The 18,961-nt window shown below is 34.8% G+C and overlaps 2 protein-coding genes across 2 annotated transcripts; both read right to left on the bottom strand.

Moving 5' to 3' along the window:
• Positions 1-2,959: 2,959 nt before the first annotated feature.
• On the bottom strand, positions 2,960-7,519 carry LOC143600024 (uncharacterized protein At3g49140-like). The gene is made up of 12 exons (XM_077077832.1): positions 7,390-7,519; positions 5,878-5,980; positions 5,579-5,810; positions 5,388-5,490; positions 5,233-5,297; positions 5,033-5,149; positions 4,851-4,949; positions 4,603-4,756; positions 3,812-3,898; positions 3,548-3,693; positions 3,370-3,465; positions 2,960-3,215 (listed from the first exon to the last, which is right to left on the bottom strand). Exons 1-12 carry the CDS (start codon positions 7,421-7,423, stop codon positions 3,117-3,119), a joined length of 1,335 nt encoding a protein of 444 aa, XP_076933947.1. The 5' UTR covers positions 7,424-7,519; the 3' UTR covers positions 2,960-3,116.
• A 3,035-nt stretch (positions 7,520-10,554) lies between these two features.
• Positions 10,555-16,148, bottom strand: LOC143600027 (clathrin interactor EPSIN 3-like). Its single transcript, XM_077077835.1, has 13 exons — positions 15,861-16,148; positions 15,496-15,553; positions 14,895-14,946; positions 14,723-14,802; positions 14,551-14,629; positions 13,741-13,824; positions 13,516-13,661; positions 12,912-13,211; positions 12,717-12,812; positions 12,379-12,578; positions 12,104-12,279; positions 11,327-12,005; positions 10,555-11,245 (listed from the first exon to the last, which is right to left on the bottom strand). The coding sequence occupies exons 2-13, from the start codon at positions 15,528-15,530 to the stop codon at positions 10,887-10,889; spliced, it is 2,286 nt and encodes a 761-aa protein (XP_076933950.1). The 5' UTR covers positions 15,531-15,553; positions 15,861-16,148; the 3' UTR covers positions 10,555-10,886.
• Positions 16,149-18,961: the final 2,813 nt, after the last annotated feature.

The raw sequence follows: 18,961 nt of genomic DNA, 5'->3' as shown, positions 1-18,961 counted from the left end.
GCACGGATGGCGCCAATGAAGAAACACTAAATGACCCTGGCAGATTAAGGATAATCTTAGGGTTAAGTAGATGTTTCCCACGAGGGTTAGGTCCAGCAAAGATGGTTATTCTTCTCGACCTGCAAAACAGACACCGTGAGCTCGTCACTGAGAAGGGGGGGTTCCTCCTTGTGACCACCCTCCGGCGTGAGAATCAGACTAGATTGCTCTGAATATAAGTGTATATCGAGAGAAATAGCTAGAGAGAAGATAAGATGATGATACCGTTCCAAGGTGTTGGAGTATTTATAGCCGAATGTAGGTTTCCAAGCAGGTACGGCCAGCTGTATAATATTCCTTTTCCACCAACTACGGGCTATGTTCGTGCCACGATGGGAGTTGGTGGGTAGGCAGCGGCTGATGGTGACATTTTGTACTGGAGCGTGCTGCTCCTCGTACTATTGTCGGTGAGCTGTCACCCTGTGATTGGTTCATGGGTTGCTTTTGCCAGATCTTGTCTATTTGTCCATACATTGGTAGGTATAGTACAAAAGATCTTCTAGAAGCGTACAGACTGGCTCTTTAGGGCGGGAATATTCCCGCCCTGCTCATTCCTTCTTCAGGTGACATTACTGAAGTATAAGAGTTAGTGCCTTATACGTGTAGCCTTACTGTTAGTGCGGGTAGCCCTCCTTATTGGCTTGTATCTGCAGCTGCGGGAACAGGCAGGGTACTTTACTAAAGGAGGCTTTCCTGCGGGAACAGCTAGCTTACTGCGTGTAAGGTCTTCATCTCTCTGAGCATGGTGGGTCCTGCGGATCCAGTTGGTCTTTGCGCAGACGTCCCTCTTCAAGGTGAGTCTTGCGGGTCCAACATGGCTTTGCTGGGACCTACCTCTTCACAAAGACAAATGAAAAAAATGTATGATAAAGATAATACATTTTGCCCCTGAAACTAACGGAGGTAACGACCCTTTAACTAATGACTGGTTCCAATTGCAAAAAAATGACCACCACAGAGGCTTTATATGCGAAATGGCCACCACGGAGTTGAAAGTTGCGCTTTGGGTTTCAGCACAAAGACCAGAATTGCAATTAAGTCCAATTTAAATAAAGACGGTTCAAGAATACTCAATTGCGATATCAGGGGTAGATTTTTTATGGAGGGAAAACGGTTCAAAACAGAGAGAAAGGGGGAGAAAAAACGTTGAAAAGTGATTAAAAGGAGAGAGACCGATAAAAAGGACGCCTAAACGGGATATTCCAAAGGGTCCTTGAGGCTATGCTTCTTTTGTGTTTGGTTTTAGCAGCGTTATAAAGCCTCTTCTGGCTTAGAGAAAAACAGTGATCCGCAAAGGAATGTAAATTAAACATTTTCTTCTGCCCAACTCCTGAGCCTCTCATTTCCCTCTATATTGAGGAATTCATAGGATGAGGACCCCGCCTCGGGATTAGAACAATTATGTATTTTGAGTTTTCGACGCCCTGGACGTAGGGATGAGTAAATTCGGTATCGGTACCGATTTGGTACCGTCGACACCAAATCAGTACCAAATTTTGAGTTTCGGGATCGGTACGGTACCGGTACCAGTACGGTACAGTACCGGTATTTCCCGAATTTTTACCTTCGGTACCGGTACTATCCCGGTACCGTACCGGTACCGAACCGAGTATTTCGGTACTGGCACCGGTACCAAGAATTTGCAACTTTTGGGATCGGTATCTTCGGTACCGGTACGGTACCGAGCTCATCCCTACCTGGACAGGTCTTTTTATGTGAACACATGCCAGGTGGTTATAAAATTTGTAAAGTTTTAACTTACATAAAAGTCAAATCATTGCGGTATTGTGGAAGTGTTTTAATATTTAAAAATCAAAGATATGTTGTTTGGTTGAACCTAAGTTTCTGTATTCAATATTAAAATTGTTAGAATCCGAAATTTGGCAATAAGTCTACTTCTATAAAAGAATACCTAATAAACCAGAACAATCCATATTTTACCAAGATACGTATAAGTTGTTCAATTACAACGACGTGTCTAAAATATTTGCCTTAAGTTGTTCATATGAGACACATGAACGAAATATGTGAATATAATGATGTGTCTAAACCATTACAACAGTGTTTTAAATACTTGTATTTTAAAGGAATATATCATTGTCTTAAAATAGATATGTCGATGATTACTTAAATATCATGCTTTTCATTAATTGTTGTGTGTGCATATGTGTTATTGCCCGATCGATTATAAAAAATGTTTAGTTTATAAAAACATGTTTCTTAAGAAAGAATCTATAGGATTTTGTACATTGAGATAATAAGGTATTCATGATTATAATATTTTCTTAATAACCTTTTTAACATCTGAAATTTCACTTGACCTTACTTTACGTGAATTCAACATACTATCACAATTGTAAGACGAAAAATATTATACCACCTATAGAAACAATGAACCAATGGCGTAACATTCCTTCCATTTATGCCTTTACAGTTCGAGATCTTTTGACTCTACGCCATGATGTGCATTTACACGGGGAAGCAGTTCATGCAAAAAATTCTAGCAATGTGTTGACGCATTTTTTAATGAGTTGTATTAGATTGCAATAAGTCATTTTAGATGCTAGTGAATTATGGTTGATGGTACATCATTCAATTCACCGTTATAGCTCTTATTACGACACAACCCACAAACACGATATGACTCGATAAAAGTTAAATAAGTTAGTCGATAACTCGTCTACCCAAACAACAAATTCAGCTGATACTGTTGAATGGATTAATAAATCCACATAAAGAAACAATTTCAAAGGGCATGCTACACAAATCAAAATGATTTGATCTTCAAGTTGACTTTTAATTTTGAAGTTGAACAACACTAATAGCACTATGTTTATATTATATTTTAGTCAATGAATTGAGGAATCAAAGTGGACATCACATCAACACATGTGAAATTTTTTATTAAAAGATATAACATACTTGCATTATTTAAAAAAAAAACAGAGCATACCAAACTATAAGTCAGCCTATCAACTAAGACTTATTCAAGTAAAAAAACTCAGCCTAGAATATAAAGTTTAATAACAAGCATTTCACATTATGCATTTTGACCTCCCAGAATAAACCAACCAACGTTAAGTTGCAACAGTTCGAGTCCTGCTTAGCCGCTTGCGCCTTGCTCTTGGAAACAAAAGCTGTTGGATCTGTTTTTCTGCCGCTGTTTCTGATGTCGCCTGCAAAAATTAAACACCAAAATAGCATTTAATTACATGAACATATTTAAATGCAACTTCCTTTCAAATTTTAGTCACACACCAAATTGTAATTTACTCTCATTTTCTTATAGAATCTATATTAGTCGCATTTTTATAATGTGTAAATAATTACCCGAATCTTGAAGGGAAAACGATGCGTTCGGACTTCAAGCCCGGTGAAAACCCTAACATCCATGCCAAGACTATCAACACCGATTATATTCGCTTCCTGTGAAGTTAAAAAAAACTATATATTAAATAAAAAATTTACTAAAAATACATATTATATTGACAAATAAATAAGTGCATACCTCAACATAAAATCCATTCTTTTTGCACAAAGATTTAAGAGCAAGATTACAATCCATTGTATCGTCACCAAAGTGTGCAATGATATCGGGAATCGAGTGTACAAGAATATCTGGCTCGGCGTCTCTGAAATCTTGCAAATTTATTACTGACTGTACAAACAAATAAGATAGTTGCAATGAAAATAAAAATTACCACTCAATAGTGACAAAACCATGGAATCTTTTAGACCAAAAATGTATTGTTTCATGGAAAAAAACGTATACTTGCCTGAACACCATAGACGGAGAACAACTCTACTCTCATAATTTCCAATCTGTAAAAAATTGATGCACTGTAGTTTGTGTCTTCATCTGCAAATTGGAATATTAGAAAATTTTAAGATAAAATATCAAAAAGGCGTTTTTTTAAGTGGAATTTTTTAAATGGAAATAAAAGTCTCTCAACTTAAATTAATTTATTTTCTTGTAGATTTTATAGGTGTGTGAATAAAAACGAACAACCCGATCTGTAACCACAATAACCGAACCTAAACAAAAACCAACAGTTTAGTTTTATGTTTTCCTAAAACCTGAATTTTCGGGGTCGATTTCGCTTTTGCATGCAATTGAAACCAAACCGAATTTTTGGATTTTCATTTTTAATTTTGTATGTTAAGTAATTTATAAATTAATTATGTAACCCAAATATTTTTAATAAGTAATGTAACTCAAACTATTTTAGCCTAAATGTATAAAAATCAATTACATTAACTAACAACAAAATTTAGGCCCAAATTCATTATTTTGGACCAATGTTTTAGCCAAAAATTTCAAAAGTCCAAATAGCAAAACAAAAAAAGCCGAAATCGAATGGTTTTAAAAAAACTCAAAAACAGAATTTTTGGTTTTTGGTTCTGTTTGGGCCCAAAACCGAGCCATGCACACACCTAGTAGATAATCAGTATCAGTTCTTGTTGTAGCTTGTATGAAACTGATATCTAAATATGATTATCTAACCCATAAATGATCATTATAAAAAGGGCAGTAATCTTTACTAATCTAGTTAAAGTCAAAACCTTTCCAATTTTGGTCATAGCCGTCACCGTCTTCAATACTGAATAACCGCCTTAGATATAATTCTTCATCGACATAAGCAGGACTTAAGCATCCCAAAACCGAAACCCCATTTGACGGATGATCCATCTTTTTAGAATATTCCATATTAGCAGCCTATAAAAGAGGTAGACATATATAAAATATAAAATTAAAAAAAAATTACAAAATTTAAAGAAATAACTTATTGAATCAAGTTATATTTTATCACCTTTGTCAAACACTTGGCAAAATAAATGGGGTGAGACCCAGCAGAATCAATCGGTACGCCCCATTCTATAAAGCCACCCGACATATCGGGCATGTCATCCTAATACAAACAATACTAACTAATAATTATACAAAATCGTGTATAAAACCGGTAGCATAGCCATAATGTGATCGACTCGTTACCTCATAATAATCTTCAAAGAAAGAAATATCATCACTAGAGTCATCCGAAATATGACTATCGGGAACAGATAACTGCTTATTTTCCAACAGTGGAAGATCCATTCCAATCAGAACATTCTGCAAATATGCAATAAGTTATATATTAAAAGTTTAAAACATATAGAAAGTTGACTGAGAGTTTGACTAATCTTATGTCTTACCACCGGGTTACTTGCTTCAGGATCTTGCATAATGTTTGCATCATCAGGGACCCTGAAATATAAATCTAACAAAAACAAAAAAAAAAATGAAAAGGTCACTATATAATAATTTGTGAAAAAATATAATTCCAAGTAATAACAGCGAGAAACCAAACCTCCACCATCATCGATCACATACGGATATTCCACCCATGAGATACGTTCATGTGGTTCTGAGTGCACCGTACCAGGAAATATCACCAACGCACGATTGTTAGCCTAAAACAACAAAACCAGACAGACCATAATTTAAGACTGTTTATTTGATATTTCATTAAACCGTTGTGAAGGATTTAAAGAAAAGAACCTCAATAGTTGTCTTTGCGATCTCTGCACCCGTCAATTTAGTTTCACGAACTCTTTTCGAATTTTTAATTTCTTCAAGTTGATGATATCCATTATTTGGAACATAATTAGAAGATTCTGGGACGGAATCTGGATAATCTGCAGCAACTGAAACTGTTGGCAGACAATGTTTTCGACCCGTGGGCCACCATTTAATTTGAGTGTCCCCAAAAAATGGATTCTTGCATTTAAATCTGTGTAAAAATATGTAACCGATTCAGATAATATTCATTTAATCCATTTAACCGAATTAGATTATACCTTGATTCTGAATTCTCAGAAGATCTCATCCAGTTGTTACAAGTGACTCCATATGATGTGGAGCAACCAATGGCTTCAGAATGACAAGATCCGCACCATGGACCTAAAAATCAACCAAATTTTAAAACTAAGCACAATAATGTGACATCAAGAATCATATAAACCCTATTCTAGCTTATTACATGGTGTAAGTTGGGTGGACTGACAAAAACAAGTACTAATAGAAGCAAAGTATCAATATTTACCACACAAATTCACAATTTTAGCAACGGTTACTTAAATTCAACAGAATATACAACTTAACATATTTCTTTTTTGGATACTGTCATAGTGGAGAGGTTCATCACAAAACACTAAATTACTGCAAGAACAAAAAGAAGAAACTTAAATCGTTTATTTTTTTTCTATCAATGGTTCATATTTTTTTTTCTATCAGTGACCATATTTTCTTGATCTTCATAAAATGGGAAGCTTTGTTAAAATCATAAATGGGAATACCCTTTTTCAAAAAAAATTGTTTTCTTAATTACATTAATCAATCAACTTGACCCAACAAATCAATTAAGGTTTCCTCTGTATTACATACAAACACAAGATTTGACAAACTAAAGAAATAATCAGCGATCCTCTGTGTTCTTGGAATAATCTAATTGATCAAAAGTTTTTTAAGATTGAAAAAAAAAATATTGATTTATTCTGTTTTTCCAATAAATCATTCAGCACCAAATTTGCTTGATCTTCATAAAGTTAAAAGCTTTGTTTTAAATCAAACAATTTGACCCAATAAATCATTTAGGGTTTCCATAAAAAACACAAGATATTGACAAATTTAACAAACAATCTGTGTTCCTCTGCATTCCTTGTATTAGTTGTATGATCCAATTAGTCAAAAGGGTATCACACAAAACCAATTTGGGAACCAAAATCAAATTCAAGCAATGACCTTTTATTATGTAAGCAAACCATTTGATGATTACATACATGCTGAACTCAATCAAGAATATATACAAAACAATAAATTTAAAGTCTTGAATCGTTTCTTTGAGTTACCGTCTTACCGATGCACCATGGACCTTAAAATCAACCAAATTTGAAAATCAAGCATAATAATGTGACATCAAGAATCATTTTCTTGATCTTCATAAAGTTGGAAGCTTTTTCACAAATCATAAAATGGGAGTACCATTTTTCAAACAAATTTGTTTTCTTTATCACATAAATCAAGCAACTTGACCCAACAAATGAATTAGGGTTTCCTCTGTATCACATAAAAACACAATATTTAAAAAATTAAACAAATAATTAATAACCCTCTGCATTTATTGAATTAGTCGTATGATCCAATTGGTCAAAAGGGTATCACACAAAACCAATTTGGGAACAAAAACCAATCTCAAGCAATCACCTTTTTTCTATGCAAGCAAAGCAATTGATCACACACATGCAGAAAACAAACAATCAAGAATATATACAACAATAAATCAAGAGTGTTGGAATGTTTATTGGAGTTACCAATGGAAACAAAGTGAGGTACTGCAATCACCATGAGCTAACTGATTGATTGATATGGGTTTTGCTAAATAAATGTTAAAGGTTGAATCTTGCAGCAAATATCACGATTAAAAGGTGCAGAAGAAAGAGGAATTTTGTTGGTGTAGAGAAGAGAGATGAAAAGAAACAAGTCGTTGTCAAGCCTGTGCACTGCAGTGCAGCTCTTATTATTATTAATCTACTTGAGTTGAGAAAGGCCCATTTTGATTGATGTACAATTGTGCAACTCTATCTGCACAAGCACTCAACTTTTGATCTATGTTATTGTTTTGGATAAAGAATTTGGATTTATTTTCTATAAGAAAAATGTATAGTTATTGATTTTTATGTAAAGTTTTATCAAATTAAAAATATCAACAATGGTGTCATTGATGCTAATTAAGTAATTAGGGATTCCGTTCACCCACGTTTTGCGACGTTCAGGCGCATTGTGTGGATAAGCTTTTGTTTATTTATGATAGTGTCGTAGTATATTATGAGGATTAAGATTGTAAACCCATAACGTCAAGTAAACAAAACACGTGTAAAATAACGACAAAGATTAGGGGAATAAAACAAATATGAAATAATAATAATAATAATAATAATAATTATTATTATTATTATTATTATAACAATAAAGATTAAATAAAATAAACAAGAACCAAAATAGATTAGAAAAAGGGGTTACTTAACTTGTATTGTAGACAAAGGTTAAATGAAATAAAACAAATATGAACTAAAAAAATACTCCCTCTATCCCTTTGAATATGTCCTATTTTAAATTTTCAAAGTCTTTATTTATAAACTTTGACCTTAAATAATTTTGTTTGCGTTAGATAACACTTGATGAAAGTTATATGATTTGAGTATGTTTTAAAAAATGTTTTTATCGGTATAATTTTTATCAAGTTTTATATAACACAAAAAGTATATAATTAAGGTTAAAGTTTATAAATAAAGACTTTGAAAATTCAAAATAGGACATATTCAAAGAGACGGAGGGAGTACAAAACTTGTACCCTAGGTCTACCGATTGGTGATTTGTTTTCATACATCCTATCTAGTAACATATACAACTAGTGTCGGGCAGTTTGGTAAAATTCAAGTGTCGTCGGTCCCAGTGTTGAGGTGATAAGTCGACTCGAATTCAATCGGTTTCGGTGTCTTGTGTTACGATATTGGTACTAAAACCTAAACATAAAACAAAAAATATATATATTTGAGGTGGACTAATGGATGGTATCGGTCAGTAAAACCCGGATATTAGGAAGACCCCGAGTGTTGTTGATCTCGGGCGTTGAGCGGTGAGTGTACGTCAATTCGACCGGTTTCCGTCACGTTCATTACGATACCGGATCTAAAACAAAAAAAATCATTGGCATTCGGTTGGTTTTCGTTACGTGCGTTACGGTACCCGATTTAAAACAAAATGCGGTAAGTCTACGTGAATTCGGTCAGTTTCTATGACGTTCGTTAGAATATCAAAAAAAAATTACCCTTCGGTCAGTTTTCGTTACGGTACCAGAGCGAAAAAACGGAATATATATATATATATATGTATGTATGTATGTATGTATGTATATTGAGGTGCAAGAATCAATGGTGTCCATCGATAAACTTGGGCATTGGTAAAACTCAAGCGTTATCAATCCCGAACATTGAGGCGACGAGTCTAGACGGAATCAGTTGTTCCGGTACCGGAAGTCAATTAAACAAAAAGCACAAAACGGATGTTTGGTCGGCTTTCGTTATTTCGCTACGATACTAGAACTAAAAACAATTAAAAAAAGCAAAAAGAATCTTCAAAAAAACAAAAAGCAATTGACAAGTACGGTGCCTTAAGCGGCACTGAGGGCACCAAACTTGTCAATTGTTATATATAATAACTTTTTCTATAAACAACGGTTTACATAAAAGTAAAATGAAAGTTTGATATATTAAAGTCATTGAATTTACATGAAGTTAGTTTATCCCCTAGTGTATATGAAAACTAGAACCCGTAATTTTTCCTAGAAAATAAATAATTATTTTAACACTAGTTTAGTTGATGTGTCAGGTGGCGACTAACTATAACTAGAGAGTTAAGAACCAAAGATAAAGTCCAACTCCAACCAGAAGACCTGCAAGAAGTAACCGAAGCATTTAATAAAGGAACAAAAGTCTTCCACGCCGAGACAGACCATAATATAGTTTTGATATATTAAAGTCACTGGGACTGGGTTTTTCGAAAGCAATTTAAACAAATTTATGGATTTATTATACAAAAAGTAGTTTTTATGTATGAACTTTTTATAAGTCGAGGAACTCTAAAACATTAAAATTAGACTGAATTTTCGTAAAAACATGAGCTTGTAACACAATTAATTGATTTTATCAATAAATTTTCCTATGTTTCACCTTAAAAACCTTAACAAAAAAACACTCACACTAAAACCTTAAATATTATATTCTAATACATATAACGTGATAAAACACCTCCATTGATTATGCTATAAGTTTATGATTGCAAAATCTTCTCACACGCATAGTTCAAAATAAGTGTGATACAAATATATAAACAAAACAAGCTCATAATAAGATTTCACTCTAGATGTATGATCTGAAAGATCCATCACATCAAAATATACCAAGTGAATACATAAAGATTTCTGTTAGATCATATCCAAGGCAAAAAATTAAAATACAAATGTTTTCACTCGTCCTTAAAAAAACACTTATTTTCTCTCCAACGTTGTATTCTTACTTAAACACGCTTATTTTCAATTTTCCTCTCGACGTCTTAAAAAACGAGTTAACAGAAGCAGCGAACCCGGCCCAATCTCAACCCCATCAGTGTTCGTGGCTATGGATATCGACTCTATCCCCACCATCTGTTTCTTACGAACACATGGCTTCGACGCCCATCTGTCTCACAGATGCTCCAAATCAACACACAGATTATGTTTATGCTTTTAGACTAGGTGATCACAGACTCATAGTTATCATATCTTTGAAGGCATGCATATGTGACATAGACTCATAAATAAAATCACAATGGTAAAAGTTGTTGCCTACCAGATCTTTTCCACCACAGTCAAGTAAAGATATCAAGAAAATATTAACTTCTTAACCAACTTAAAAAGGATAATTTGATAAACCAACAAATAACAAAAACAAAAGTGAGTCCTCCATTATATTTATTAACAAACAATACATGTTTCAACAATCAACATAACACAAAACTGTTCTATAAGGCAACCTGAGACTGGCCATGTCCTCCATTGTATACAAACTTCACATTTCACAACACCTACAACATCAAAACCACATCAATATTACACCATACAATCATACATTAAAGTGAAGTTTATCGTCACAATAAATCTTTCGGCCCAAAATAATACGCGGTTGAATCATGCCTTTGTACATATCTCTCTGTAAGATCACTCTTCTCCCCTTCTATTCTGTTCCTATCACAACGCTGACCAGAAAGACTTTTATCTGTAGCCACCATACGGCTGTTGACCATAACCATAACCACCGCCACGACCCATCATCGGATTGTAAGTTCCAGGTTGTTGCATCTGGAATTGGCCCATGGGCTGGTTCATGGCTCCATAACCTCCACCATAGCCTGGTGCTGCACCAGGCCCAGCCATGCTGGGGCCCATCATGGGGTTCAGTTGTGGCCTGAGTGCACCAACGCCAGCTCGTCCGATTCCAGAACCGGATCCCATGGCCTTGCCCATTGTTGTGTTAGATGTAACCGCGGTTGCACTTGGTTTCTCCATTCTTTTGTCCTTCCTGTTCAAGGCTTCAAAGTCAACCCCGAAATCAGATAACGGGTTTGTTTTAGCTGCACATGTAAAAACATTGGTTAGTATTATCAATGTGACAAAAGAATATATAAATTTGGATAAACCATGAAGCAACTTACATCCAGCTATATTCAGATTCACGAGCCCACGGTTCAACGTATCAGCCCAAACGGTGGATTTAGTCTCGAATTTGGCGGGTTCTTGAGAAGCTAATACCAGAGCACCGGTTGAGGCATTTAGGGCAGGCCCAGATTGAACTGGTGGCTGTTGATAGAGAGATGAAGTGGTGGTAGGTTGAGAAGCCACAGGTGCAACCGGAGTCGAAGAACCCTGATATGCAGGTTGACCATTGGAACCAGGATAGCCTGCGCCCATTTGAGATGGATATCCGGGCTGTGACATATATTGACCACCTTGAGGTGGAAAACCAGGCTGTGACATATACTGACCACCTTGAGGTGGAAAGCCCGGCTGTGGCATGGGTTGACCAGCTTGTTGACCAGGGAAAGTTGACTGAAATGACGTCTGGTTCTGTTGACCCGGGAAACTTGTTTGTGATGGGAGTTGGGCCGGTGGAGCTTGGAAACCAGTTTGTGAAGGTCCAGATGGTGGGAGGAGATCAACAAGAAAATTGGTAGTCGGGTCAAACCCGCTATGCCCAGTATTATTGACTGGTGCCGGGGCAGTTGATTGTGGCGGTTCAACACTGACAGTAGTTGTTGACTGAGGCGGAGCTGAAAAACCGTTTGTAGATGGGGCAGCTCTAAACGGGCCGTCACCAAATGGATCATCAAAAGGCTGCATAGAAAACACAACAAAGAAGTATTCAAGCATTCATTGATAAAAACTAAAAAGGGTATTTTAGGTATTTGTGATTGACTGTTTGTGAAGCGCACCTGGGCAGGGCCACTGGATCCTGACGATGCAGTCACAAAGGTTTGACCAGGAGCATCAGGTTCAGAAGTTGGAAGGGTAACGGGAACGAGAGCCAATGAATTCAAAGAGAATGGGACTGATGAAGGACCGAACAGATCAGTTTCAGTACTGCCCGATGTTGGTGGGGGTGGGGCCGCTGTTTTTCATGCCAAAATTATAAATTTAAATTCATGCATATCAAATCATTAAGTATAATGAAAACATTATAAGTGGAACTAAAAAATATTTTTTTTACCTGGAAATGAACCGAATGATCCACGGGGATCAAATTCATCGAACCCATTAGTTTCATCTTTTGGGGCGGAAACAGGTACAGTTGGAGCAGCGGCTACTGGCGGTGAAACAACTGCAGGAGCTGCCGGAGGGCCGCTAGGAACTGTAGTTTCGTGACTAGTAGTTACAGGTGGTGGAGAAACAGGTTTCGTCTCTGCATCCCTTCAAATGTTGAAAAAAGAGAGTCAGACTAATAAGTCAAAACTTAAATTACTCATCGTCACCAATGCTGTTAACTAAATAACATTAACTTTGACCGTTCAAAAGTAAACGGGTCAAAATTGCGACCACAATTTATACCTCTCGTTATAATTGGGGCTACGGCCGTCAGTCACAGCATCTTCATAACTAGGAGGCCCTCCGAGATTTTGTTCAGGAGACTTTTGCTCAAACTGCCTGCTCAAATATATAAACAAAATAATACAATAAGTCAATAACTATACTAAAATATTGGCGTAATTTATAGTACTGTTAATATATGAATAACTGTATTACCTTCCATCATGAGATTGATCATCACCATAAGCCCGTTCACTGTCTCTATCAGCGCTTCTGCTTCGGCCATAACTGTCACCATCAACGCTTCTTCTACCTCGGTAATCATCATCACCATAACTGTCCCGACCGTAACGTTCTTCACCGTAACGATATCCGTCTCTTTCTTGCCCGTACCCGTTTCCGTTTCGGTAGTCATCTCTACTTCCATAACGACCTTCAAATCGATCATCATCATAACCTCCTGCTCCAGGATACGATCCAGGCCTGTATTTCGAGCTTCCCGATGTGTTGTGAAACCTGATTAAGAAGTCAAGTTAAAATCACATGCTCCAATCCCTTGTTAGGGGTGAGCGTAAACCGAGTAAGACCCGAGAGAACCATCACACCTAACCCGTGAAACCCATTTATAGTTAACTAGCAAGGGTTATAATTATTATATTTTTAGTTATAATAATTAAAAACCATCTCATATCAAACAAACGGGTTGCATACTAACAATCGGTTCTTGGACCCGACAAACCCGTCTAGGACCCGAACCGACTATTAACATTAGGGTCAGTTTTCGGGTCTCGTCTTTACTATCAACATTTAATTGACTCACTTGTCCCAGTTGGCAGCAGCCTTCTGCCTAACTTCCTGTATTTTTTCCTTATCATTCACCAGATTCAAAAGATTTTGTGACTTCTTTCTAACATTGTTCCCCTGATCTTTTCCGTGATGATCAAGATACTGAAAATCTGACAGTGACTGCCATATAAAAGAAAATGCATACCGATTAATATAGTAAATGATAATCTAATGATAAAGTTATTAAAAGTTATAACACCTTTATTTGGTAAGAATGTTCCCTAATCTCATCTATGACACGCTCTGACCCGTTTGCTACAAGGTATTCAAGAACAGTCAAGCCCTGGTGCAGAAGCAAAAAAGTCAAGCAAGGGTTACATTTTATGTTTAATAATGACCATGAATAGGAAGAAAACTCACTATTAGCTTTAAATAGAGGTGCCAATCAAACCATCTACTAATGAATGGGTTGATTTGGGCCAAACGGGTGTACAACAAGGGAAAACCGGACAAACAGGTCAAAAGGGGTGATTCAACTCTGAAGTCACCAATAGTGTTTTTCTAATGCATAAAGCTACCAAACAACTAACATAAAAAAATAGGATAACATAAAAATAATATAATTTTGTTAATAATATTTGATAATCTTTCACGAACCCCGTTTTGACTTGACCCCTTTTCCTAAGAACTGTCCAAACAACCCGTGGCTCGGAGCTTGCTCAAATTGGCTCGTTTGAAACCGAACCAAGCCAAGCTGCCTTGCTTTGTAAACGAGCCAAGGTTGAGCCAAGTGTGGCTCGCTCATCAGCTTGACTTGGCTTATTTTAAACCAAACCAAGCCAAGCTGCCTCGGTTTGTAAACAAGCCAAGCCCAAGCAAAGGATAGCTTGCTTGTTGGTTCAGCTTGGTTTAGCTAGTTTGGCTCACTCGCTAGCTTGGCTCGGTTTAGCTCAAATCCGAGCCGAGACCGAGCTCACCTTGGCTTGTGAACAGTCCTGATTTGCAGCCTCTAGCATGAGAAAACAGCACTTGGGTTTAATGTCACATATGAAGAGTCCAAAGTCCAAACCTTGTACACATGGCGCCAATTTTTCCCAGTATCATTCACACGCTTCCAAATAATTGACATGATCATTTGGTATTCATGACTGCATATGCATAAACAAGGATGAATATTTACAGGTCGAAAAATGATGGTTTAATCTACCATTTATAACAACAAAAAAAAGAACATATCATACTAGTTTCTTGAAGCCATTGCAATATCAGCAAGAAGTGATCCATGGGGACCCCACGTCTCGTTACTAGTAGCATCAAGAACCTAGAAAAACATCAATCAAAAATTAACAAAACATTAATAAATAATTCAACCGTATGTATTATAATTCATAAGAGAGAAAGAAAATAATCCACCTTCTGTTCTATTGAAGGAACTTTAAGAACTTTCTTGTTAACTCCTCTCTTACTGCATTGAATAAAATTATGAAGTTATAAAAAAAATAAAACCAAGCACAATGAGGAATTGAGGTCATGCCTGTAAACGAACAAAACATTTGGTGAAGCGTCCGTGACATTTTTTCCTTTCTTTGATAAACAGCATGATTACATGTGTCCCATTCGTTCGTTTATACTTCTTCATTTAAGTTCGTTTACATTCATTCATTTACCTTTGTGTATGCTCATTCACTTATGTTTATTACATATCCATTCATATTTCTTTAAAACCAATATAATTCCCTGATTTTAAGAACCTTTAGTAGTTTAGCTTATGCTTGCTTGTGTAGTTGTGTACATTTATGTTTTATGCCTGTTTGTGTACGCTTATGATCGTTTTAAATATTCACGAACGAACATAAACAAACGCAAACATGTTCATTTTCCTACCAAACAAACACAAACAGAAAACTCTGTTCATTTAAATAATCGTGTTTGTTCGGTAGCTAAACAAACAAACACGAACGAGCTCTACAAACTTAGTTAAACTTATTGGAAAGCAAATCGATATGATACGTACAGATCCCTGACAGTTTGATCAAAGGCCTTCTTCATTGTCCCCAACAAACACTTTATAACTGAAACAATCAAACAATATTCATGTAATCTTCAAATACAAGCAATCCATCATTAAATCTAATATTCTGACAATGAAACCAATCATAATAATTGAACCAACCCCACACCCACACTCAATTTCTCATGATCTTAATCAAAACCCTAACAATTAACAGCATAATCATATAAAAATCACTAATTTCTTTATAACCATAGTAAAAAAACAAAAACCCATTTCAAAAAAAATGTTTAATTTTCCAAAGAAACTCAAAAAACAAATCAAGATCCGAAACAATAAGCGGATCAAATGGGTAAATTGGGTCAAACCTGGTCAAAATTGAAGTGGGTAGATCTGGGAAATTGGTGAATCAAACGAACAGGTCAAAATTGGACTCAAAAGACTTGTTGAATTGAAGATTGAAGATGGGTAATAAAAAGAAAAGATGGAGGATTTGATGTGAGTTTTGTTTGTCTGGCAGCAGCAGAAGAAGAAATTATACGGAGAAATTTGGGGGATTTTGTTCTAATTCTAAGAAAAAATTGATTATTCTTTTTTATTTAATATAAATAAAAATAAAAGTAATAAAAATGGTTTCTTTGAATTGTATTTTGTTTTTCTTTTTTATAAGTTTGTTTCTAGGTGGCATGTAGCAAGTCTTTGCTGGTGTCTGGCTGCTATCATTTCATTTACAATCTAATAACAATAATAATAATAATAGTAATAATAATAATGAAATGACACAGATAAATTATCGGTGTATACAGTTAAAATAAAAACATTGAGATAGACGGTTACATAAATGTCTTACGTAGAGTTGTAGAGGTATACAAAACCGATTTTTTTGCAAAACTAGTTTGGGTTATAAACAAAACCGGGTTGGTTAACATGTTATATAAAATCAATTAGTAACAACCGCTTCGGGTTGTAAATTTGTTTAGGAGGAAAAATTATTAAATTTTTTAATCTAGTCGGTTTGGGTTAAAACCGGTTTGAGGAAATAAACGGTCTTTGCATGCTTTTCAAATCGGGTTGGTTCCAAAACTGATTTTCAGTGAATGAAACTACTAGCGGAATGGTTGGGTTGGGTCCTCTCTGGTTTTGCTAAAACCGGTTTTTTATGAAGTGAGTTGGCTTAGAAACCGGTTTATCAGGGCCAAACTAGTTTTTATTGTACATCTCTTCTTAATTTTTATTATGTAAGAGAAAATGTTGATAAGTTATCTATTTATAAGGAAACTCAAAACACTTTGTTTAACTTATCATAATTTATAAGGAGGTAAAATAAGGAATCCCAAACACCCCTTAAAGAGTTAGAGTTGTTTATCAGTTCATGAATCATACGATGTAGGCTCTCTAAATGTATTGTTGTTAAGTTCTGTTTACTTTGATTAAAAGTGATAGATGAATGATGATGTTATCCACTTTTACCTTTAACTTAATTTCTCATTTGTTTTGTATGTTTTAGGGCGTAGTTATTTTCTTGACTTTTCATTTTTCAAGAATTGTTGAGAAAAGTCATTGGTAACAATTGCATGTGACAAACCACCAAAAGGTGTTTAGACAGTTATACTTGTGTCTAAATTATATAGAAGTGCCATGTGATGAACAATTATATTTTAAATTTCCACACAAATTAGAATAATAAAGAAATATAAAGATAGATTAAGACGTTAGTTATTACTCCCTCCGTCTCTCTACAAGTGTCATGGTTTGAAAAACACAAAATTTAAGAAAATTTAAATGGTTGTAATTTTTTCCTTACAAATGATTATAATGCCTTGACATATATAAAAAGACAAAAATTAAGAAACTTTTGAATGATTGAATTTTAAGGGTAAATTTATAAATCAATTAATAAAGTTTGAAAGTGGACATTTGTAATGGGACAAACTAAAAAGGAAACGTGGACACTTTCAAAGGGACGGAGGGAGTACTATATTTAACTAAAGTACGTATTTATATCTATCTATAATCTTCTATCTATCTATCTATCTATAATATATAAACGAAAAAATAAAAATCATATGTGTTGCGATGTGGTCGCTCCCCCTTTTTTTGGAGTCACCAGATTTCCTTGATTTTTAAATGGAGTCTTCTAATGCATTTGACCCGAATTCATGGGTATGAGTCTAATCAAACCCATATATTTCTTAAACGGGTTATAACATCTCATTAAATTAAAAACTAATCTCACCAAATATAAAACTCACGAAGTATTTGATATACAAATCTTATAAAGTAGGGATATACTAAATATTAATATCCAATTTTTTAAGAAAAATATATTATTTATAATAAGATAAATTATATAAATTATAAATTATATTGTAATCGTTTTATAGTAAATTATATATAAGAGAAGTTAATAAGTTACAATTTTATAGTAAAAAAAATAAGCGGGTCATGAGTCTCATCAAACCCATAGCTTTTAAACAGGTTATAACATGTCATTTATTTGTGAAACTATTTCATCATCAAACCCTAAGTATTAGATAAAGAAATTTGTAATTGATTCTCATATCAAACTAACAAGTAACACCACTTCCCCATTCTCCAAACATGATTTAGTAAGCTTTATTCTTTCCACACAATTCAAAATCTTGAATGTGAATTAACATATATGTTGTTTCCTAAAATGAACTTTATTTAAGTGCACTCTTTCAGTCTTTTGTTCAAATTCCCCATATTCCAGTATTCCGCCACTAATCAGAATTTAATTTCTGGTTTTATGCTCATACACTAGTGGTTTGCAGCAGCTTGTTATATTCTTTTTTTGAATTTTAAGTTTTGTAATGATTAATATTACAGCAAATAGCAAATTGATAAGTTTGAAAACAAATGGGTAGCAATCCTCTCCCCAAAACCTTCGAGCCCCAAGTAATCGTCTCGATCAAGTCCTCGATCGCCAGTGATCTCTCATTCGACTTTTCACTCGTGAACAAGTCTTCTTATTCAACACTCATCTTAACAGACATCATTACGTGATCCAAATAATATTGAATTTGAGTAGGTTTTTTGATCAAACATGTTTTCAGTTTTGTTTTTCAGTTTAACATGTTTAGAGTTTACTTTAAAGGAAACAAATGTGTATTATTGGTGTTTGTACATGTAATAATATTATGCAGGTTTGACCCACGTGTTTGAATATATAACCACATGTCATACTTTGTTGCATGAAACAGAAGTTCTCATATATGATTGAATATAACAATGGATCAAACTACATTACAGCAATCCATTAACTATATTACAGTTGTGCATATAATGCATCATTGTAAACACTGCCAACAAACTGTATATACGACAATGTATCAAATAACATTACAATGAAGCATAAAGGGTAATTTAAGGCGCAGTTGTAAACATATCCATGTATAATTTTTTTTTCTGAACGTACGGCGGCAATATATTCATCATTCACACGACA

The sequence above is a fragment of the Bidens hawaiensis genome, unplaced genomic scaffold (genome assembly GCF_021521415.1).
Source record: "Bidens hawaiensis isolate Kalapana, Puna unplaced genomic scaffold, B.hawaiensis_p1.1 tig00053227_1, whole genome shotgun sequence".
Classification (NCBI taxonomy): Eukaryota; Viridiplantae; Streptophyta; class Magnoliopsida; order Asterales; family Asteraceae; genus Bidens; species Bidens hawaiensis.
This window is presented reverse-complemented; position numbering and strand designations above follow the sequence as displayed.